General features: G+C 35.0%; 1 protein-coding gene across 4 annotated transcripts in view; it reads left to right on the top strand.

The window, feature by feature from the left end:
• The window catches only part of FTO (FTO alpha-ketoglutarate dependent dioxygenase), a 263,361-nt gene that overhangs the window by 43,272 nt on the left and 195,675 nt on the right, over positions 1–24,414 (top strand). For 3 of the 4 annotated variants that reach the window (XM_069793682.1, XM_069793680.1, XM_069793679.1), the window contains exons 2-4: positions 4,459–4,536; positions 11,196–11,856; positions 20,404–20,547. In XM_069793682.1, coding sequence (XP_069649783.1) covers positions 4,459–4,536; positions 11,196–11,856; positions 20,404–20,547 — 883 coding nt within the window. Of the gene's footprint in view, positions 1–2,871; positions 2,935–4,458; positions 4,537–11,195; positions 11,857–20,403; positions 20,548–24,414 lie in introns of all 4 variants that reach the window. The other variant, XM_069793681.1, reaches the window with a different exon arrangement.

Raw genomic sequence — 24,414 nt, forward strand, 5'->3', positions numbered from 1 at the left:
GTAGATCAAAGAGTCCAGCCAGTTCTCAGCCATCCGCAGAGTATTAAAAATGGTTGTTCCCTAGTGTGATGTGTATATGAAATATTTGTAAATAATAAATATCTAAGAATTGTTAAAATAGGAAGTTAAATGTAACAGTGAGATATTCGTTTTTTGTTTGAATTGTCGTCTTTCATGTATCTTTTCCATAGCATGATTTGTCTTTTGCTTCATTCTGCATAATGCTGATTGTAAGGTGAGAGTAAGTAATCAATGGCTGAAAAAAAGGTTGCTTGTATCCCCTCAGAGGTCAGAAATGTGCCTGTTAGAAGTTTCAAAATACTGTCTTTTCTGAAAAAAATTTTTTTTAGGGAATTAGGAGGTAGACTTTTCCACAATAGTGAGTAACAGTCATGTTTTTTGGCAGTCTGCTAGTTTGAATAAAGTGTATATTTTAACTGCTCATCTTGTTGTATAACTAAAACCTAATTTCCTTAAATGTTTCATAGGCACTGTTTTATCTGTCCATCTCTTGGAATTGTGTGACTGACTTTTTACACCAGTATGGGATGCTGCTCCAGGTCCAGAGAGATTACTTGGTGTAGCGAAGCTGACGTTTTCCCCAAATTCAGATGAAATGCAGGGCAGCAAACAGGGTTATCTGTTTAGAGGTGAATGCTACTTGCATTGACTTAAGTCTCCCTTGTGTTAACAAATGCAATTTCTTCAAGAAATTCTACACTGTGCTTTATGCTGCGTAGTGGGGGAAAAACCCCAGACTTTTGCTTCTTAATGTTTTCAGTGTTTTTATGTGTTAGAAATTGTTGTGACACTGCAGCTTTAAATTTATTGTTAGAACTAATTTCAATGTGATTTCAGTAAAATTAGTTTTTATAATACATTGTTTCAGCCAAGACAATGATCTGTAAATGGGAAAATTACTATTGTCTTCTGACTTGTTTGATGATGAAACTAAGGGGAATTCTATGTTTGAAACATGTAAGGCCTTCACAAGCCTTTGTAGCCTAGATATTGAAGTTTGGTCTTACAGTTAAGAGAGAAATGAAACCTTTTGAGAATGGTATTGACACCCTGTAGGGAAATATGTCAGCTGCAAAAATTTTTACACTGTCATGCTTCTTGGCCAGAAAATGTCATTAAGTCCCATCTTTCCCTTATATCACTTAATTTGAAAACAACAAACCACATGTGTGTAACGTAACTGCATTTTGGTCTGTGACTTTGATGTGTATTAGCTGTGTTTCTATTACTACTTCTGCTCTGTAACGTACAATACATTACTTCTATTGCCATGAAGAAACTTAGGAAAAAAAAAATACAAATGTTATGTATAGTGATTGAGAGATTCCAATTTTTGCTATTCCACTTGCTGAATTTTACAACCAACCTTCTCATTAATAAACCCATTTATTACTAATAAATGAGTGGAGATTGTTAATGTCTGCAGGAAGTTCATTGCACACTCTAAAATTGGGCATTAGTGCTTCTGGTATTTATTCCAGAGTCAGATAAAATAGATCTATTAACACTCACAGCAGCCTACAAAATTAGATATTTGCAGAGATTTTCTCCTTTCTGAAGGCCCAAGTACCACACTTAACAAGGTTTCTTGAGCAGTGCACAGTGCATAATGATGTTATAGGGATGCTGCACATAAGATTGTCTTTCTTGTATTGGCATCACTAATGTATATATAAAAACCACATTGGTTTTTAAAGTGTAAGAAACCTAATACTGGTACCTAAATAAACGGTTACACTGTTAATAATTTTTAAAATGTGAAAATCAAATTTACAAAAATGCTTTTTAAGTTGCCTGATACCTTCAAGTAAAGGCAATTTTTTTTTTTATTTATTTAAGTGTTTATGTGTTAGAGCCTATAAGCAATGTTTATGTAACAGTGCTTAGACTTATACATCAGCCAGCTGGTATAGCCAGATAGTCAGTTTTTGTCTTTTTTTACTTTTTGGAGGTATTTGTGAGTAGCTTGATGTTTTTGACATCTGTGTGACAGCTTCTTGCATAAGAGATGAGCAGCATGTTATACCACCCAGCTGTGTGTATTAGTCTGTACATCAAGCTGAAGAGCGGCACTTAGCCAGATCTGACAATCAAATGTGAACTAGTACTACCTATACACAAGAGTGCATTTTAATGTTGTGTGCTTTTTGCCAAGAGGCTGGTACTTGACAAAGAAATTGTCAGAATCTCTCTTCTTCCCACCTCTTTTTTTTTTATTTTTTTCCCCCACAGATGTGAGTCCATGTTGAAATATATGATATTTTTTTCCTGCAGTTTAATATGGTTTATCTTACAGATACAAAGCCAATCTAATGTTTTCAGTAATTTCATGGAATAAAATTCTAGCAAGCTTTTTGTAATAGGGAAGTGTTATTGGTTTAGAATATGCAGCAAATTAGCGTGTCATTTTCTGCCAACTTAATCTGAAGTTACATTATGCTCGGTTTCACCAATGACTTTATGTCAACATACCAACAACCTGTCCCCAGAGAAAACTAGGGACCTAGAGAAATTACATTGCTAGTTCATAAATTTCAGTGCTGCTCTTCTCAGTCTAGCTAAGAGTCAGTGATCAGCAGATTGTGAGTGCAGAGATGAGTGAGAGCTACCTGCTCTTATTTTAGTTTGACTTATCTGTTAGACCTAAACCTTAAAGTCTTCTATACCTCCTCATGATTTTAAGCCTCTGTCATCTTCCTTGATGTTTAAATTTGAATAAATGAAATTCACTGTCACAGAATAAAATACATAGTAACACTCTTCATAGCTGAGCTTTCCTTTTTTATGTATTTGCTGTAAGTCAGGAGTTAGTTACTGCATGTAATATTTCTTTCTTCCTTCCTTAAATAGGATTGCCAGAATAGGGAGGATCTATTTTGACCTGTATATGCGACCCAAAAAGATTACGAAAAGGTGAATTTACAAGAAGAAAAAGAAAAATTTAACAATGAATTCTTTTGTCTGCGGAATAGTCAATTTGCAGTGACATCTAGGTGATGAAATGTGTAGTTGTTCCCATATAACTTGGTTTTATGAAAGTGTTAGTGATACCCTTTTTTAACTTATTCAATGTTTTCCTTTTGTATTACACCCTTATCATTCTTTTGAAAACTGTATTCCATTTCCATCTGGTCTTGCTCTCGCAACATAAAAGTATTGAGCGAGCTGCAACTTCAATTATTTCTTGTGACACTGTTTATGTAGTTGAAAATACTGCAATAAAATAAGAATTTGGATCCTGTTATCTGAAATATTTAAGCATTATGGCAGATGTAGTTTTATGAACTTTGAGTTGCATTTTTATTAGTAAATACTTGTCAATGATCAAAGCTTGAAAAGAAACCATCCTTGCAAGCTAAAAGAAAGAAGAAATAAAGGAAACAGTGTAATAATTTTCTAGGCCAATACTTCCACTGTAACAATTTTTACACTGTTGTTAATCTGTATTTACATCACGTTGAGTGAGTGTTGGATTAGACTGTGGATAGATAAATGTGCATGGACTTGTCATGGATTGGGATTGTTTGATTCCAAAAATCTGATGGCATGTTTCAAGCATCTCTTGCACTTTCCAAATCTTTAGCTGCACAATTAATTTTATAATGCATACAAAAATTGTATTTTTATTTTTTTTTTTTTATAAAAACCTTGAAAATGCAGTTTGGGGAGAATCAGGCTTTTATCTTAGCAATTTCTTAGTGGTTGTGTTGATTAAACATTGGTGGAGATACTCTTGGTCTAAAACAGAAGTAAAAAGGGAGTTAAGAGAACAAGGGGGACAGAGAAAACCTGCTCTTCACAGTCAGCTGGTTCTTAGCGTGCTGCCAGCATCAAACCAGACTTCTGGCTGTCTGCTGGGATGGCAGTTCTTGAGGATAACATTTTAAATATTGTCAGCTTGTAGGGACTTTGGTATGCAGTAGGTAGTGTTTTCTTTTTCCTTCATACACCCATTTCAGGAAACATTTTAGAGTATGCCCAACATTGAGGCTCATTGTTTTAATGAAGTATATGATTGAGCCATGTAATGTAATATGAGCTTTGTACCCATTGGATCCAGAAATTGAAGTAGAAAATAAAATGAAAAAGAAATCAGAAATTAGTATCTAGGTATAAAGTAGGCATAGTTCTGAAGAACATAAAACCAAGATGGATTTTCATCAGTATAATAAGGACTGATTATCTAAAAAAGAATATAGGAGGAAAAATACTCACATGCTCTGAAACTACTTAACCTGAATTACTGCTTTGTAATTGGAAAAGATCCACCAGTTTTTTTGCATCCATTTTTCCTTATTTAATTTTCCAGAATTGAAGGCAGTAAGAGAAATAATTGCACATGTTTGTGTCTTTTTAATACAACTACTTTTATACTTGGCTGTTCACGTCTTGGGTTTTAGTCTAATTTTCTGTTTCAATTTTACCCTTCCAAAACAGAAAAAAAAGCTTCTTGAAGAGCTTGGAGAGAATAGACTTCCATATATGACACCAGCCGATGCTGATTTCCATCAGTTGGTAATGTATTTGCTTTAACCGTACTTTTTTTAAACTAAAATGGCTGTTTGCACTGAAAAAACCAAATAAATCTTTCTTCAGAGAGACACTGTGAAATCTGATATGAAAAAGGTATCCTGATGGCTGATAATGTACTTTCAGGTGGTATGAAATAAGATCTCTAGAATTGAGATATTCAAGAATAAAAACTTAACTTATTTTTAGGATTTTGCCCTGAGTATCAGTACCTGAGTACCAGGTAATACATGTAACAATGAATCACAGTTTCTTATGCTTTGTTAAAATAAAATACATGTCACCATTCTTTTAGAGATTTGGGGTTTTTTTTTTGTTTTTTTTTCTGAGTTGTGAAGAGACCTATTCTTTATAGTTCAGGTTTGGCAAAATAGGGAAAATATTAACATAGAAAATTGAAATTTTTTGGTTTAATTCTACTTTCAAACAATAAGTAACCCTTAAGACTTTGCTTACAAAATGAACTGTGGAAATTGGAATGCATGCCTCAAATGAAACCAAATAAAAGTAAAAACAGGCCCAGTAGCCACATTAGTAGTAAACCGAATGAGTGTATGGAAGAGTATCATGAAATTAATAGATTATTCTGCATCTATCTTGGATCTTTCTAGGTCCAAAACATCTGGCAAGAATTGTAGGTTCAATCAGATCAAATTGGAACATGGTAAGATGAAAAGCATAAGAAAGAATCTTGTAGTTTGAACAGCTACAGCAAGTGTGCTTATGTTACAGGCATGTCACGTTTCTTGTATTGATATATGGCTCAAAGGTGTCTATGGTAGCATAAAAATAGGTCTGACTCTTTCCTTGCAAGGATGAATTTCTCTTTTGTAGGATTCCAAGACCAAGAAGCCAAGAAGGGTTTAGCACACATCACACTATAGGGAAGGAAGGATGCATTTATGGGTCAGGTACTGGACTGTGGGTCAGAAGCATGAAGTCAAACTCCAGTTTTGCCATGGGATTATAGTTGTGATATTGAGTAATCTGTAGACTTCCCTCATGTTTCCCATTCATTTAGGTTGTAGGATGCTTAGGGAAAGCATGGTTTTCTCTGTATTCTTACAGTAGTGAACATAGTGGAAGTAAGCTCTTGATTGGGATCTTCAACAGCTGTAAGGATAATAATATGAAAACACATAGCTTGCTGTTAACCATAAAAGCACTTCTGTGGGTAAGGGCAAGGAAAAGTGTAGAAGAGCCTAACAGAATGATTATTTTTTTTTTTTTATCTGCAAAAACCCCCACCCTAAACACATTCTTTTCAGTCTTAAACTAATGTTCAAGAAGCAGCTGTTCCCCCTTTTGAGACTCAGGCTTGCTGTTTTCTCCTTCTTAGTCCTGTTACATCCCCTTCTGTTTCTTCTTTTATATCTGTTGCTGCCAAGAGCTGCTATGCCTAGCATCTTTTCCTTTTTCCCATCTTTGTAAATCAACAGTCTCGTGGAGCTGATGTGAAAAGAGAAGATGGAGCCAAGGTTGCCCAAGTGGCATCTCATTTGCTTAGTATCAGTGTCATGGTTTAACCCCAGCCAGCAACTAAGCATTATGCAGCCGCTCACTACCTTCCCCTTCCACCTAGGGGCATGGGGGAGAGACTAGGGAAAAAAAAAGTAAAACTTGTGGGTTGAGATAAAAACAGTTTAATAGAACAGAAAAGAAGAAACTAACAGTGATAATGAGAACACTAATAAAATGACAATAGTAATAATAAAAGGATTAGAATATACAAGTGATGCACAATGCGATTGCTCACCACCTGCCAACTGATGCCCAGTTAGTCCCTGAGCAGCGATCTCCCCACCCCCCCCACCAGTTTATACACTATATGTGATGTCCCATGGTATGGAATACCCTGTTGGCCAGTTTGGGTCAGCTGCCCTGGCTCTGTCCCGTCCCAACTTCTTGTGCCTCTCCAGCCTTCTTGGTGGCTGGGCATGAGAAGCTGAAAAGTCCTTGACTTAGTCTAAACATTATTTAACAACAACTGAAAACATCCGAGTGTTATCAACATTCTTCTCATACTGAACTCAAAACATAGCACTGTACCAGCTACTAGGAAGGCAATTAACTCTATCCCAGCTGAAAACAGGACAATCAGTAACCCATAAATATAGAAGACAGCGGGAACAAGATAAGCAGTGAAATCAGACCTGTTCAAGCCTTAATAGAATTTAGATACATTCTTCTTGCATCGTATAGAATTATACTTTTTGTGTAGTGTTTGTGTGCATGCTAGATATTTTTAAGTATATGTTAAAATCATAAGCATCACAAGCACTTTTTAAATTTTTAGGGTGGTTATGAAATGTTACTTAAATCACAGCTATAGATATTTGTGCTGGTTTTGGCTGGGATAGAGTTGATTTTTTTCATAATAGCTAGTATGGGTAGTTAAACCATGACAGTACTACAAGTTCCATGATGCTTACATGTACTACAAATGGAGAGGAAAAGAAGGGTGAGGGCTTGAGGGCAACAAATTGGCAAAATAAAATTTCACATAAGGTTTAGTTTTATAGTCAGTCTTTCCTGCAGAGACCTACCTTACTTCTTGAAGGATCCACCCCTTATAAAGCAGTATTCTTTGAACATGTTGGAAAGGTTAGGTAGAATGCAAGTAAAAAACTACACTATCCTGTCAGGTGTGGAAATGTGCAGTCTGAACAAAACTAAGAAATTCTGTCCCAAGCCAAACTTCACTGGCATCTTCTTTCATTGTGTCTCGCCTGATGAAGGATTTTAGAAATGGGCCTCAAATCACAGGCTGAAATAATGTAATCTTCAAAGCCAGTTATGAACAAGAAAAAGCCAATTAACAAGGCCATTCACAAATATCTGAAGTACAAATATAAATTCATGATGTAAGTGGCAGTTTGCTTATCAAGGGCCCTTATTGCTGATTTCTAACTTTATTCTGTCACTTGTGTCATCCTGTAGGGTGATTCTCTGTGTTGAGTACCACCATTAGAAGTGAAAGCATGTGTATATTTAACATCATAGAATTGTTTAGGTTGGAAAAAGACCTTCAAGATCATCAAGTCCAGCCATCAACCATGCCCACTAAACCATGTCCTCAAGTTCCTTGTCTACGTGCTTTTTGAATACCTCCAGGGATGATGACTCCGCCACTTCCCTGGGCAGCCTGTTCCAATGCCTGACAACCCCTTCAGTAAAGAAATTTTTCCTAATATCCAATCTAAACCTCCCCTGCCGCAACTTGAGGCCATTTCCTCTTGTCCTATCTCCAGCCACCTGACAGAAGAAACCAGCACCCACCTCACTACAACGTCCTTTCAGGTAGTTGTAGAGAGTGTTAAGGTCTCCCCTCAGCCTCCTCTTCTCTAGACTAAACAGCCCCAGTTCCCTCAGCCGCTCCTCATAAGACTTGTGGTCCAGGCCCCTCACCAACTCGGTTGTCCTTCTCTGGACACGCTCCAGCACCTCAATGCATGTAACATTCATATGAAGAATTCAGCATCAGTTGTGCTTGCTTTTTTTTTGTCCTGTAGTTGCCAGCAAGGTACTTACTTCTTTCAGAGAGAATAGCGAATTAACCTTTAATACTTGCTGTCAGAGTTACAACACAGAGTACATAATTACTCTCCCTTCCCCACCCCTCCAAAACAATAAGATGTCCAGTGTGAACCCAGCATTCACCCTGTGTTCTGATGGGTTAATGCTATCCATATGTAGGACATAGCACAGTGATTAGTTGGAGATTTAAAGAAGACCAAACTGTTTTCATGGGATGTGCTGGAAATGTGTTTCCACTTCCTGCTTCTGAGATATCGGGGGGGGGGTTGTTGGGTGGGTTTTTTGGTTTGTTTTTTATTCTTTGTTTGTTTGTTTGTTTTAAGGCAGAATCCTAAGTATACTGTGTGAAACTTAATGATAAAATAGTTCTTAAGCATGTAATCTTAAAACACAACCCAAGGGTAAAATGCCTCTGACTTGGCTGGCAACAAAATGTGGAAGACATTACTTGTGCAGTTCAGGAGGGGAATACAATGTTGTTACCTTTGTAAAATCTGTGTGCTTCCTCTCTACTGCATGTTTTCAGGTATTTAGTTGCTTTACATCGTATTGGTGTTTCTCTCCTCCTGTTGTAATAATTGTTTCGAATTTCAAGTGTGCAATTCATATCAGAAATTCAGTACATTAAATGGTTTAAAAATACGTTGTAATAATGACTTTTAAAATATGCCATAACAGCATATGTAATGTGGTAATTGGTTAATCAGACCTGAGTATCTCTGATATTTATTAACATTTATTTATTTAGAATTATTTAAAGAAATATGGAGATACTGCTATAGAACTGTTAGGGCTCTTTCTTTTATACATATCATTTGCATAGTGAAACAAATCATACATTAATAATCTTCATATGTCACAACTTACAACGTTCTGTCATGATTAAGTATGATTGTGAAAGAATACTTATGATTCCCATCAACCTATACCCACACATCTGACTGTAACCTATAGCTGCAAATTCTTAAAATTTGCAGTTACTGATTTAATTAGTTATTCTTTATAAGGATTTTTTCACTGTACTATTCAAAGGTTACAGATACAAAGCACTGACTGAAACAAAGGGGACAGTTCAGGACCTCTAAAGGAATTGTTTCAGGCTTTTGGCAAGCTCAGGCTAATTGCGTTTATCAAGTTTATATTCAGTTTTTTTTATTGAAAGCTGGGATCCAGTGTTCTATGTTGGGGATTGTAGTGGGACCTTTAAACAGATATCTGGGACTATTTTCAAGTTTTGGTATTTAAAGTTAAGTACATAAGTATTACTGTCAGAAACTATTATTATCTGTAGGTACTGTTACGTGATTTTTCCTCTCTCTAGGAAGCAAGTTTTTGGAAACCATAAGAATGTGTAAAGAAAGGGAGTTAGCTTCACTGTAGAAAATCACAAGAAATGGTGGCAAGGTTTATAGATAAAATAAGATTTATTATGTGTAATCATTATTTTTAAAATAGACTTTCTTTTATGTTCCCCTTTTTAGTAGAAACAAATGATCCTATAAAGCCATCCCTTCAGTGTTGTAGAATAACAGCATGTTATGATGCAAAAGTCTAACTGTTTTCATGCAGTGGAAAATGTGCATGCTGACTTACTGCCTACTTTGTGTTTTTTAAAGGCACCTTTTCTGGATTTTAAAATTAATTGCCTGAAAGGCAGGTTCAAATCTGACTTGGAAGTAGATAGTACTAGTAAAGTGGGTTTGAGTTGTACCGGAAGGAGCCCACAGATGGATCGTAGGTTAGTGTGCTGCTTTTGTGCTGGTGGCATTTATTTGTTTTTTAAAAGCACTTTGAACATAAGCTATTATGTTAGTAAAAGTTTTGATCATCAGTTTTGTGCATCCATATGCTGTTGCCACATTGCTTAATGCCTTCAGATTTCAGTTTACCTGATTCTTTTTTTCCCTCAACACCATCAGTATCTACCTCTTCCCCAGACTAGAGTCTAAGTTCTGGACAAAAGGAAGTAGGTGTAGGGAGTTGTTCAGAGCTTCACACCTGCTAATTAATACCTGATAGGCTCACATTACAGCCTTTCCCTTACTGAGGGCACTAGTTTGCATCTGTTTCTTTTATTTATCTATTAATTTTAATGAAATACGTGGGAACTTAGTCTCTAGCCTTTGTCTGGTTTGGCAAACAGTCTCAGCAGTAGTTAAAGCAGATTTACAGGCGACCAATAAAAGGTGTGATTATGTGATACTCACTTCCTTAGAAAACCAGATTAACAAAATAAAATTATCCAAGCCTTCTTGGAGTTGGAAGCAGTATTTTGCATATAAGCAAGATACTGCTGATTAGCAGCGTTATACCTTGCTGGGAGCTGTTGCCTCCACACACTGCGGGATTCTGAACTCCAGCTGATACCAGAGCTGATGTGGCCAGAAGAGGGTATGAGGAAAAAGGATATTACATGTGGGGAGATGAGGAGGAAAATAAGTTTGGAAATTTGCTTTTATCTAGAAGGGGAACTTTTATATAAAAATAAGAGACCTAGTTGGCATGCATTGAGGAATGTGAAAATAGAAAGGACCAGTATGTCAAGGACTATTTTGATGATAGAGGTGCAGCACAGCAGAACATTGGCCTTTTTTGAAAAGTTACATTTTTATTTGTTATTTTTGCCCTAAAAATTGTTGTTATATGAAACTATTTCAGTTTATCATGTAGCTCTCTAGAATTCTGTACATCAGAATGAGACAGAATGGTCTTTGCAACTGTTGCAAAAAGAGGAGTCGCTTTGTTACTGCTTAATGTTCTATTGTTTGTATACTTAAAGGTAATATCTACAGATTCATCAGGGGAGCTTATATGTTCCATTGATTTCTGCAGAATCCTCAGATATATTTATTTATTTATCTAGAGATTTGCCCTGGTGATACTCTCTGGTTACAGGCCACTGGTATAGATCCACAGTTTCTGCAATATATTGGAATATCAAAACAAAGTAACAAACACTGGCATCTATTTCTTCACCATATTCTAGACTCATGCTTGATAACTTGTCAACTCAACCTTGTCTGTTCTTAAATATATGAAATACTTTGGTTCCTGTAAAAAGAATAATCCTTTTTGTTGTTTGTTGGTTTGGTTTTTCTCTCCTTTAGTGGAAGACCAAATATTCCAAGCTGATTTTCAGAAAATCTGATACAGTACCTGAAGAGCTCCATCAAATGGTACAAGAAGGCTTTCTGACCTTGCGAAAACACGATTGTTTCTTTCAAGATCTTGTAAGGATCAAAGGAAAAGATTTTGTTACCCCAGTGTCTCGTATATTAATTGGAAACCCAGGATGCACTTACAAGTACTTGAACACAAGATTATTTACAGTTCCTTGGCCTACTGAAGGTTATGATATAAAATATTGCAGTCCTCAAGTACATGATGCTTGTAAAGCATTAATCAGACTTAATGACTACTTGCATATTGAAGCAGTCAAGGCATTACAAGGGCAAAATTTGTTTGAGACCAAAGAAATTAAAGATAGTACTGTAATAGATAGGGAGCAAAATTTTGCTACTACTTTTATGGATAAAGGGTCAGTTTCAAAAGATCAAAGCAGTTGTTGTGTATCAGAGGATGACTACATAAGTCTAAAGAACAGAACATCTTATAACTTGACTTTATTAAATTATATGGATCCACTACAAATGCTATACTTGAAACAAGAACCTTATTTTGGAATGGGGAACATGGCAGTGAGCTGGCACCATGACGAGAATCTGGTTGAAAGGTCAACGGTTGCTGTGTACAGTTATAGCTGTGAAGGTGAGTGATGGGAGGTATGAGTTAACTAGTGATATAAATATCTTAAATCCTTGAAGCTCTTTTATGTTTCCTTGTGTGTATGTACATAAGCACACCTGCATGTTAATCTAGATTTGTCACGTGCTTCTGAATCCATTGTGGTACTTTTTGTATTTAAGCCCTATCTTTATTTCTACTAAAACCTATACAAAATATACCTGTGTTTACTGCAGCTGGCTTATCAGTTGTTCTCTAAGTAGTTTTAAAAATTGATATGATTAACTTCCTGACTAAGAGCCAGGAAATCAAAATCTGTCAAATACTTATTTCAGGTTAACGCATGTGCGTATTTGCTATCTTGTAAAATGTTTTGTTGTAGTTGAGGTCACCATCTTTATTGTGTTATTTATCATATACAGACTTGCTTCTGCTTTATGCTGATTTTACTACTCTTCTTTCTTTGGGAAGATCATTTTAGGTTGGTTTTGTATGAAAGTATTACTGTATTTGCTTGGAAGTACATACATTTTGTCTAGGCATGCTGTAGTGCTAATAATGCATGTTTTGCGGAGGACTTGCCAACATTTCTGTAGTTGGGAAGGGTGAAAGTTTTCCATTAAAAGACCTGTAGTCTGACAGGCTTTGCAGGCTCTTAGTTATTTAAAAACCATTTAAATGCAGTATTGGGAGGGGAAAAAATAGTAGTTGTAGTTGAAGAGTCATTAAATACTTAATTTTCAGTTTAAGTACCTTTCCCATTTTTATCTTTATTTAAGAACAGACCTGAGGATTTTGGTTTATTTTTTCCTAACAATTTTTGAACAAAGCCTTGGATTTTTTTTAATGCTTTCCAGTTTTGCAAACATAAGATTAGAATTTAGACACTCGATTTGAATTTGCAAATGCTGCGTTACGTTTCATAATTTGGTCCTTCCAAAAATCCTGTGATGTTTGCTTCAAAACATGGGAGGAATTCATGTTGACTTTGGTAGATTTTGGCTAAAGACCATGATGTAAAAATAATAGCTTATACTTTTATGCGCATTCCTCTGTTAGTTTTGTTATTAGTTTTGAAACTATGGGTCACTTTGTTACTTAACATTCAGCTTAAATCATCATATTTACATTTTCCTGGGCATAAAACATCAACTGGCTTAGCAAACTCAATAGAAGAGATTCCCTAACTAATAGAAATGTCATTTTGTTCATTAACTTCTTTCTGTCCTATTTGCCAAAGACAGTGATATTTTATGTCCAGTAAATGTATTTTTTCAGTAGTGCTGTAGATAAATATTTTGTCAGTTACATTTTAAGTTAAAGAAACATAAACATGAACTTGAAGTAATAATGGTGTGTGTGAGGATTTATTATAATATGCTTAAAAACTTTTTACTTTAACATAAAACTTGCCTGTGGAGGGCAAAAAATGAGTCCCTTTAACTTCACAGAGCTATAAATTAACAAATAAGAAAGCTGCTATGTTTATTCATAACTCACCACTTGATTTTGTTTCTTCAAGTTCAGCAAGTTAGGTAAAAATTATGCTGTTTTAACACCATGGCAAATTCTATGCAAGATTTGATTGATGAGGGTAGAAGTAAATATTTGAATATTTAAACCAAAAATTATTTTTATATCTATTTGTAATGAATGTTTTTGCCACATACGGGATTTTTTTCATACCTGAAAATTTGTTTGGGTTTTTTTTCCTGAAGGATTTCAAAACAGATGTGAAAACTTAAAAAAAGCTAGGAGCTTTCCAGTGAATAAATTGATTATTCTATCATTTACATTTACAAAAAAAATATTAAAAAATTACTACATCAAATTTTTTGTATTTTTGCAATGATTCTGAAAGTTTTTGATTACATTGAAATTTGATTACATAGTGTGTGGGGGATCTCTTGGCAGGAGGTGGTGATATTAAAACTTCAGTGTAGCTGGAGATAGTGTAAAAGATGCTTTTTTTGGAAGAAAATTATTTATGAAGTCAGATCTAAATCTCAACAAGATTGAATTCCACTTGATAGCTCTTGAGCATGGCTCAAGTTGGTTTCATGAACTTTAGAGGGATTTTAAGGTGCCTAGCATGGCTCCTGAGCATCATGAAGAAATGTCCTCTAGTATACCTTTATGTGATAACAGTTCACTCACACCTGTCTGGGTTCAGGTTGTGGTTGCCATTGTATATTCCTAAAGGGAAGCTGTGTTTATAGTTGGCCTACTTATTCATAAATTGGAGGAAATGGAACCTGTTTATAGTTTATGAATATGGCATTGTAATTAAAGTGACAGTAAATACTCGTGTGTGTTGAAGTTTTCTACCCAGCACATTCAAGAGAAGTAATTAGTCTAATTGATTTTAGAGCAATAAATAGATTGTCTTTTTGCTCTTCTGATTTCCTGTTTATAGCTTTCAAATGCTGGTGGTTAGAAACTTATCGGTGCTTATAATATTATTTTTTCCAGTTCCATATCACTTCAATGTGTTGGTGGTTTCTGCAGTTCACAAAGACTGTCAATATTTCCTGTATCTCTTACCAAGCTCTCCATAACTGTGAAGCATGAGGAAGCTCCCCATCTTTATGATGATTGTTGTGGAATGGTATCTTGACTCCTCTTCCCATTTTCCATAAATACAGTTTCCTTTTATGCCAGTATCTTTTATTAGTACTTACTCCATTAATTCATTTAGTATTGACTTAGCATTGAATTCTCACTGTAGTGTATAAAGACTATCACAGAATCATTATAGAATACATAATAAAAAGAGTAGAGGTGGTCAGAAAATTTTGATGGAACAATTTTTCCTTAGAAGATGTTGATTAGATGGATTAGTAATTTTCTGGGAGAAAACACTGATTCTGTGGGAAATTCAAACATAAATTAAGCATGTTGATATTTGTTAAAACTATCTTGATTCTCTTTTCTGCTAGGTCTTGGGCATTTTTTTGTCAGCTCTCTATTCCACAAATTCTCAGTGGTCTCTGTGGTACTCCAAACACTGAGGATCTGTGGCAGCCCCTTAGCACGGGGAAGCTCGGGCTTCCCGAGCTTCATGGCTAGTACCAATCTATGCTGCTACAAATGCAGAATCCCTGGGTTTTCAGATTTTGAACAGCAGGAGCCCTAGGAGTCAAGCAATCTTACTGTGTTATGGCAACTGTTTGTTGGACTGTTTAGAGATGCACAACTCAGGTTATATGGTCTTCTTTTTACTTTAATTTGCATTTTTATATCATTATTTGTTTGGTACCTACTTATTTGATTAAATGGTGTTGAAACAGATACTACTGTAATTAAAACAACTTTATTTTCTTGTTTGCTTGTTCAGTGTTTGGTGCCGTAATGAAAATCTAATGTTTGAAACTTTGATCGGTATTAATTGGAGTAGAAGCAGTTTTTAATATGCCAGAAAAGAAATTTGAGAGCCAACATAAAGATATTGGAACAAGCTGATATTCTATTTAGTATCACTGTTTACTTGTTTCCAGTGTCAAACTGTTTCAAAGCAACTTCAAATGAGGTATGTTTCTAACAACCAAGTAAGATGGACATTTTGCTTAATGCTCATCTGAGTAGTATTTGCTTTTATTTACATTAAAATAAAATGCATTACATTATACTAAGTTAAAAGTAGGTTAAGTGATAAGAATAGGCTCTTAGAAAAATTTGGGAAATTTCCTTTTAATATGTATACTACATGAAAGTGCATGAGCGGTAGTCATGGTGCATATGCAGAACTGAATACATTACAGAATGTGTGTTCAATTATACTGTCACTAACACTATTTGGAATTAATTTACTTTTCAGAATTTACCATGGAGGAGGAATTCCAAATTTTGATCAATTTAGGATTTTTAATAACACATTAGCTTACAAATATCCTGTGACATGAGAGCATTAAGGTAAAAACTTGTTCAGGATTTTAATATAGTAAGCTAATAACCCATTTTTATTTCATGGTCTATTTATAAAAGTGAATTGCAATCCAAATACTGGTGGAATAAGGGCATTTTCAAAAATTGGATTTTATCCATGAAAATTTTCTAATGAACAGTTTTCCCTCAGGTCTTTCTAAGTTTTGTAGGAAGTTTTATTGTTTAGCAGAGCACTGGTTGGTTCTAAAGATGTTCTTTGAAGTAGAGACTTATTACAGTTACTAACTTAAAGGGGATGGAAAATAATGTAGTCGCTGGAAGTGTCCATCTTTCTCTTACCTGGATTTCCTACAAACTATGTTTGAGGTTAGATAAGTAGTTTTCTCTAGATTCTTAACAGTATCTTGTTTGTCTTCTTCCTGTAAGGCCTACTTGCAGTATAAATCTCTTGAAGTACTAAACAACTGGCTCTGTTCACTGACAAGGTGATGTTGGAAGGTGTAACAGTTAGTTGCAGTAATGACTGGTCTTGAAGGAGGTTTTATGCTTGTTTTTGTAAAATGCTGTTTGTATTTTTTCACACTGTGATGTTAGAAGCAATATCCTGGCACTAAACCAAATGACAGCTATTTCATTTCTACACTAATCGTGATTAAAAATAATTGACATTCACTACAGATGTATGTTTCTTCACTAAATTAAAAAAACCCCAAACCTGAAAGTACAAAAGCAGTTCAGAATTGAAGTCAGTCTAAATTTGTAGTTGACTGATAATCCTCTTTATGTACTGCTTAATGGATAAAAGTCATGGAGTAGATGCTTCTGCAGGATGAGAACAATTACATTAAATGGTTTCTAATATCAGTAGTGTAGTAAAAATATTGCTTGTTGAAAGAATACAAATAGTATGTAGAAAAATACGTATTACTTCTTAAGAAATTGCTTCCGTTCCTGGAAGTGTTAAAGGCCGGGTTGGATGGGGCTTTGAGCAGCCTGGTCTAGTGGAAGGTGTCCCTGCCCATGGCAACGGGATTGGAACTAGATGATCTTTAAGGCCCCTTCGAACCCAAACCATTCTATGATGAAATAAGTATGTGAGTGAAACGGTCACATCTGTAATTTGTAGGTTCTGGCCAGTTGGAATTATGTTCTGAGAGAATCACAAATTTTTAATGATCCAATTACTCTTACAATAATAGATTTGAATCCCTGTTTTCTAAAAAGAAATCATAATTTGAATTAAATGTTGTGTGTTGTGTAGTTGTTGGTTGTTGTTTTTTTTTTTTAACCATGCTCTCACTGATTTGATCAAATAAAGTTTCTCCTTCAGGAATAAAGGGATGACAGAATATTCTTTGTTCTTAGTGCTTTTGTTCTTGATATATTTGGACACAGTATTCCAAATATGAATTGATAAGAACAATGTTGGCAAATTTTCCGATTTTTCTTTTTGTGAATGTCAGTTGCAAGCAAAACTTAAAATGTTAGTACAGTTTAACCTCTTATGCTATGGCTTTTCAGTAATAAGGTAGAAGAAATAACTCCTGTTAGATACTCATTCTTTCCCACCAGCTGCTGAAAATCAAAGCATGCTCTGCTTTTTTCACTTCTTGCATATAACATGTATAAATTGCTATGGAAGACTGTAATAATGTATATATTTCATTAATTGCTGAACACGTGCCAAAATTCTTTTAAACTCTGGAAAAATCAATCAATCTGTAAAAAAAACTAATTCCTTTTTCTGTTCTATATAACAACGGTCAGTTAGATTTAATGACAAAGTAGATGTTTACAGTCCTTGTTTTTAGCAATGTGTTGGCAGGGATTCTGTTGTCTAAGAAGTCATGTTTGATTTAAGATTATATTTAGGATGTAGTTTGGCATTACAATTTGACTTGAATAGAGAACATTCAGGTTTCAGAGTGTCAAAAAACTCTCAAACTCTTGAAGATTTTGGGGCCAAATAGCAAAGAAACCTTTCAAGGCTACTTTTACTGTCTGTGCTGTGGAACAATAACCAAACTAGACCCAGGAAAACAAGTTTCATGTTGTTCTGAACCTAACCATGACCCAAAACTGGTAAGATCATGTCTTAGAGCTGGAACATCTCTGAAATTTGAGCTGTCTAATTAGAAGCATAATGTTGTGGCCACTTCTCTGCAACTACATTCTCTCTTTCATGGTTCTACCTTAATTACAGTTTTGATGAGGTATTGTTGTTAGTTGTGGTAAGTTTGTTACCTAGTTGTACCATTCCATTTGGGATGCAAGCATAAAGATTTCTTGCAGGCCAAATTCTGTAAATCTTTAATGAATAGAATTTGAATTTGCAGATAGTTTTATTATATTTCTATTAAATACTGCTACATTTGACCATTTCTGTATGGTCTACTCTAAAGCAAATATGTGTTCTTAAGGTGCCGTGTATGTGCAAGATCCACATGGTTACTGTCAAATATCTATGGTTTAGATGCATCCAAATGTTTTCACTTAAATGGGAACTGTAATTATATCAATGAATATACAGCATTCAGTCATGCTTGAGGTGTGACACAGAGAATTTAATAACAACTTCTATTTATGTAAAAGTTTGTCAGTGCTACCTAGAGATATACCACAAATGTTAAGGTGTCTTCTTTTTTTTTTTTTTTTTTTTCCTCACTCTCTCTTTCAGAATAGCTTGCATTTAAAAGCTAGTAGCAGCTTGCTTCCATTTGTTACCAAAATAACATGGTAGGAGCAATCAGTTTCAATTGCTGCTGATAATTATAAGGTGCAATAATTGAGAATATAGAGAAAAGGAGACTGTGAGCTCCATTTGAACTCTGTACTTAAGCAATAAAAAATTTATCAAACTGCAAAAAATAAGTCATTTTAACGAGCACATTCCAAAGGTGCTGGATTTATGAGGAGACCCCAGGAAACTTTGATTGAAATTGCTGTCTCTGATTGTAGTTCTATATTTTATTGGTGCCATATTGTGAACAGTGCTGCTGCCAAACTGAATGGGAAAGCAGCATAACAGAGAGTTAACTCAGAAAGGTTACCTCTTTTTATAATATCCATGATGTATTGCATTAAAAATGCCTTGAAAGCCATCCTATTTGCAGTTTTCAGAAAACATTTTTCTTAAATTAAGTTACAATTTATCTGAACAGGGCAGAAAATATGAAAGCCCCTTGAAGACTTTAGTATTGATTTTTCTGAGTATTTGCTAGGTCTTGTTTTCTCATTTGTGTGCTCCTTGATAGAAAGGCCTAGAGCTGCTCCTGAGCCAATGCTTCAGCTGGATGCAAACTGCAGTAGTGAAGGGGGGGAATATGGGAACTGAATTTACAGTAGAAGTTTTAACTAAGAACTTTAGATTGGCTTTTGAAAAGGTTTTGGCGCTCTGCTTCCTGAATTTAGGCAATATTTAATTGACATAGAAAATTAAGACAGTTTATTAAATATTAAAGGCTACCCCCAACTAAACAAACATTGCAGTAACCATGTGAGATGAATGACTTGAATATTTTTAAAGTGTGAGTTCAAGGTCACTTTTTATGTGCATGTTATAATAAGAGTTATAAATTTTTATTTTAGTGTTTTTATTCAGGAATTAAATGAAGACAAAAGTTTTAAAAATCATTGCACAAAAGCACATTTGAAATGGACAGTGAAATGGGCACACACAGTTACTAACTTACAAGCAATAATTAGGCATGCTACATAGTTGATCATTTCTAACCCTTCACTGCCATCCTGTGCCACCTGCTTATTAAAACTTCATCCTCCCTCTGTCAAAATGCTCTGTTACTTTAGCCATAAGACTGTTACACCATAGCTCCCAAATACCCTGTTATAAATGCTGACTGTATCTTTCAATTTATACTGCAGTGAAGTAAGCTTATGAAAATAGTTCTGAGGGATTAAGCTCTAAATACTATTTCTATGCAGTGGATTATTTTTTCCCCAAGCCCAACACATTCATGTTGCTTAATGATAAGAAAAATGTTGTGACAAATGTATTGAAGCTTCATTGGCTCTTGCACATGTTATCTACCATGTTTGACTAATAATTTTGAGAAGAGAGTGACAGATATGATTCCAAGATTTGCTTAACTTTGTTGGTCTAGATCGTGTTTTTTACCCATTATTTTGCCTTAGTTGATGATTTGGTGAAATTGCAAGTATGTGAATGAATGAAATTGTTCCTAAAATGCTTTGGCAGTTTATGACTTGAAATTCTTTCAGAAGTTATCTATTTTTATGTCAGTGTTGCTGCATTTTTTTCCTTTTTTTTCTTCTATGCTTACAGTTTTAGTAATGTAAAAAAAATAAAATCGAGTGAAGCTTAACTAAAACTCCCATTTCATGTACTTGAGAACTTCAGAAAAACTTGAGTCTGTTACAAACTTTGCCTTGATTTGCCTTTACTTTGTAGTTAACAAGTTTTCATCTCAGTAAAGTAGGTTGCAAAAATTCTTGATCTCAGATGGCTTTGCTTTTTTTTTTACCTATTATGTACTTTTGAATTTGGAGATGGTAATTATACCAAATGGAGATTATAGAAATTTTAAGTCTATTAAGATTGTACCAATGTGGGGTATCATTAAGTCTGTATTGTTAGACCAGATTTTGTATTTTATGGTTCTCACCTTGTCTGTCCTGTTTGTGGTGTTTTTCCCGCTCTCTTTAAAGGTTCAGCTGTGGAAGAAAGTAATGAACAAAAACTGAAGGGAAGAGACCCAGCTGTTTGGCATGTAGGCTTGAAGGTAGCATGGGACATAGAGACACCTGGATTAGCAATACCACTTCACCAAGGAGACTTCTACTTGATGCTTGGTAATTTTGAAGGGCTAAGAAGGTGAACTTTGAAAACAGAGAAAATGAAACTTATTTTAATATTTAATATCATACCTTCCTTTCATTTAGGACTTTCCCTATTTAGAATGACATGAGATCTGGCTAGAGTGTATAATAAATACTGCCCACTTCCAGTGTGTTTTGGTGAACTTTTTTTTCCTAATGTTTCTTTCACTTCACAGCTAAGAAAGGAAATATACTTTTTGAGCCTTTTCTGTCCTTTGTGCAGTCAGAATTGCTACCCCAAGTCAGGCTTTGGGCCATAAGCAAAACTTCCCCAAATCTTGTGAGAAGTTGAGCTGTATCTGTCCCATCCTTGTATTTGTCGATGCTGATTCCTTTTTCTATTCTTAATGCAGTTTTACTGAGTAACTGTGAGCATCTGTGTCTGTTACGTTCAGTAAAAAAAAATCCTGTTCTTGAATTTGGCTTATGGAGTGGCTATGTATTATGTAAGCTGTGGCCGGAGCAGTCTGAAAGGTTTTTTTTTTGGTACTGTGGCTATTGAAGTTTCAACCATTATGCCAATCTGTGGATGTTTTATTGGTCACCAATTTTAGACATGACACTTCGTCTGCTACACTTTTCCATGTGTGTATTCAAACATACTGTTTTCTAGTAGTAGGTTTATACTAAGGTCATAATGAACAGAGCTGTCATACTCCAAGAGCAAGTCTCAATATCTCAAGTGTAGAGGATTAAAAAAAGAAAATTAAATTGAGTTAATTTACTTGAGCAGCTGAGCTCACACACTAAGGTTTTTTCCATTGAAAGAAACGAAGCAAGAACTGTGGCTAAGGTTTGTTGACGCAAAACTTGTTGCTTTCTCTTTTGGCTTGTGTTTCTCGTGATTATCATTTTTGTTTAAACAAATTTCATTAAATCACACAACTCAAAACATGAACAATGCTTCTGACAACATCACGTTGTCTGTCAAGCCAAGTCACTAAACAGGCCATCATCTTCAAAGAGTGAGAGCACTTGCAGTGTTCCCTGTTTATGTGTTTGTGACTTGGAAGGTAGACTCCATGGAACGTCCCTAGAATGACCTGTCTGTCACACTGCCAACTTCTTGGGCTGAACAGTCTTTTTGCTTTTCCCTTTCACATTTATCTTCCAACAAATATGAAAACAGTTTACTTAGTACAAGCAATACATTTGTGGGCAGTCTTAAAAAACATATACCATTCCTTGTTCTTAGTTGCCTCATCAAATCCTGTGCACTGTCATCAGTGAAGTATCTTGAGTAAGAGAACTGGACTCTCTGTGCTCTTAAGTATGTTCAGAAATGAACAATCAAGTGTTAAGATGTGACATCTTTTGGCACAGTGGTGTGGATGTGCCTCCCTTTTCTGTATTTGTGTGGATAAAGTATAGCAGCCTGGAGGGAAACAGAGATATTTCTTATATGAAAGTGAAGTTTAAGTGGCAGCTAAACATTCCTAGAAAGGGAATTATTAATCAATTTTTGTGCAATAGCAGTTTGGACATCAAGTAAACTTCTTACCTAATCCTTCCTGACTGGAAAGTTTGTGCATACGCAGCTTTGCTGGGCAACAGATGCAGAAGGCAATTAATAATAAAAGGGGTCTAACTTCAGTATTTTTATTGCAAAATACTGTAGATTGTAGTTGACTGAGTTACCAGATCATAAGGACATTTTTTTATTCCCCGATGGAATTTATATACAGTAACTAAAGTATTATCAGGGATGCCATCTGAAGGGTGGGTCAGAAAGTTAGTTTATTTAACATGTAACATGATGATCATGTTTAGTTGGAAACAAAGGATATATTAAACATTCTTCTGAAGATGATGTGTAAATCACTTTCTTATTAATGCTTTGTAGAGAGCTACAGATTTGAGCTCTGTAGTCCAGGTGTTTGATAATCTCTTCTGCATTTCCATAACCTGTATTTTTTTTCTCAATTACTTTAAATAAAGTTGTTACTTTATACAGTTGGAGAGAGTATTCTCAAACTGGCCCTTTTGTTAGGTTTCTGTGTACAGCAGAACTGCCTTTATCGTTTTCCCTTAAAGTGAAAGACAATATAAATGGACATATACGGTTTTAGTGTATTTTTTACTATAAAGATTTTTTTGAACTGACTTTTAAGAGGCATCTTGAGGATTCCATCTAAAAGATAAAATATGAAAACTCTGTATAAAGAGTAACTTGACAATAAATACAATTTTAGATTCATTTATCTTGTGCATTTGTATGTGATACATTCCAGAAGCTCATTTTAGTAAGCAGAGTCTTCTTGCTGGCATAATTTTAAAAGCAGTGGCAGCAGTGTGTAAGGCATCTAGAAAATATGTTAAGAGTACTGCAGCTAGTAGTAGCTGTTGATGTACAGGGACTGATTAGTAGGACTCTCTACTTTTTCTGACTACTATTGACTCATCTGACTGTAGCAAAAAACTTAGCAATTCTGTAGGTCTGTACTTCCAATTGCTGAAATGGTGCAGTGCTTACTGCTTTATACAAATGTTGTAAAACACTGAATTGTCAAATTCAGTATGTTGCTTATAATTAAAAAGTCAGGTCCTATCAATTCCTGTACCTGTAATACCCCAACTATTTCCTAATATTGTACACACAGAGCATGTGGTAACTTGATATTTCTAATAGTAATGTGCAATTACAGTAACTTGTAAATCCTGACCAATGGGTATATCGAAGTAACAAAAAGATTGGGGGTGGTTTTTAGTATTTCTAGTAGACATTTAGTAGTATTTATGTTCATCTCTTCATTGGCTATATAAAATGTCTTTTCTTATTCTGGTTAGAATTTTAGTAAAACGCAGTCTTAAAATGTAAATTTAAACCTGCATTCTCAGCGGTCCTCTTCAGATGAAATGATAAGCCATAATTTAAATGTATGTTAGTACTAAACATGAGATGATCAAATCCATTCTTCAAGTAAGCTATTACAATAGTATAAATGTATTTTGTTTAAACAAAACCAAACAAAATCCAAAATTACTTTCAGTAAGACAGGCTTTTTGTGGGTTTGGTTTGTTCTTTTTAAGGCTTACTTTTCCTAATATGAAGAAAAAAAGATCTGGTGAATGACTGCAAATCTGCTGCCTAAAAACTCAAATCTGAACTTTATGTCACTCATGAAACGGAAACACTTTAGCTCAATTTAGAATAATATATTGGTCTGCGGAGGAAGTGCATACTGAACCCTGCTGTCTCAAGTACACAGTCAAGGGGTGTCTAATATGAAACGTGTTGGGTGCATGCAATAAATCCAAAACGCGTGGAGGTAAGCAAAGGGCCCCATCTGCTCTGTCCTAGAGCATGCTTAACTAGGGTTGTCATGGTCTTACTATTAAATTGGAATCTTTCCCCTAATCTTTGAGTTAGACACGACCAGATTTGCAAGCAGATTTACAATTTTCACTAATTTTCCTACCATGACTTCAAAACATACTTAACAAAAATACATTCTGGACTTTTTCAAAGGGAGATTTACTTTTCTGCAGCTGTTTCCCATAGATCAAGCCTCTTGCTTGAAGGTTAGGGTTTTAAAACAGCATGAAGATGAACTTGGAATCTTATACCACTCCCCACTGCCAGCAAATTATAGTTCAAGAAGCATCAAAAAATTATTTTCTTAACCAGCCGGAAGTAGGGTGCACACATTGCAGAGGTTGGCTTGTGGTTAATGATGAGTATTTAATGGAAACATTTCCACATGTATGTAGTGGCTCATTAAACTATTTCTAGATATTTAATCTGCTTCTATTTCCACAAACTAACTTGAACCCTCTTTGCTCTCTAGCATCTTGAATGCGTTGGAGTTTTTTAAACACACCCCCCCCCCCCCGCCTTTT

This window comes from Haliaeetus albicilla, chromosome 10 (genome assembly GCF_947461875.1).
Source record: "Haliaeetus albicilla chromosome 10, bHalAlb1.1, whole genome shotgun sequence".
NCBI classification, from domain to species: Eukaryota; Metazoa; Chordata; class Aves; order Accipitriformes; family Accipitridae; genus Haliaeetus; species Haliaeetus albicilla.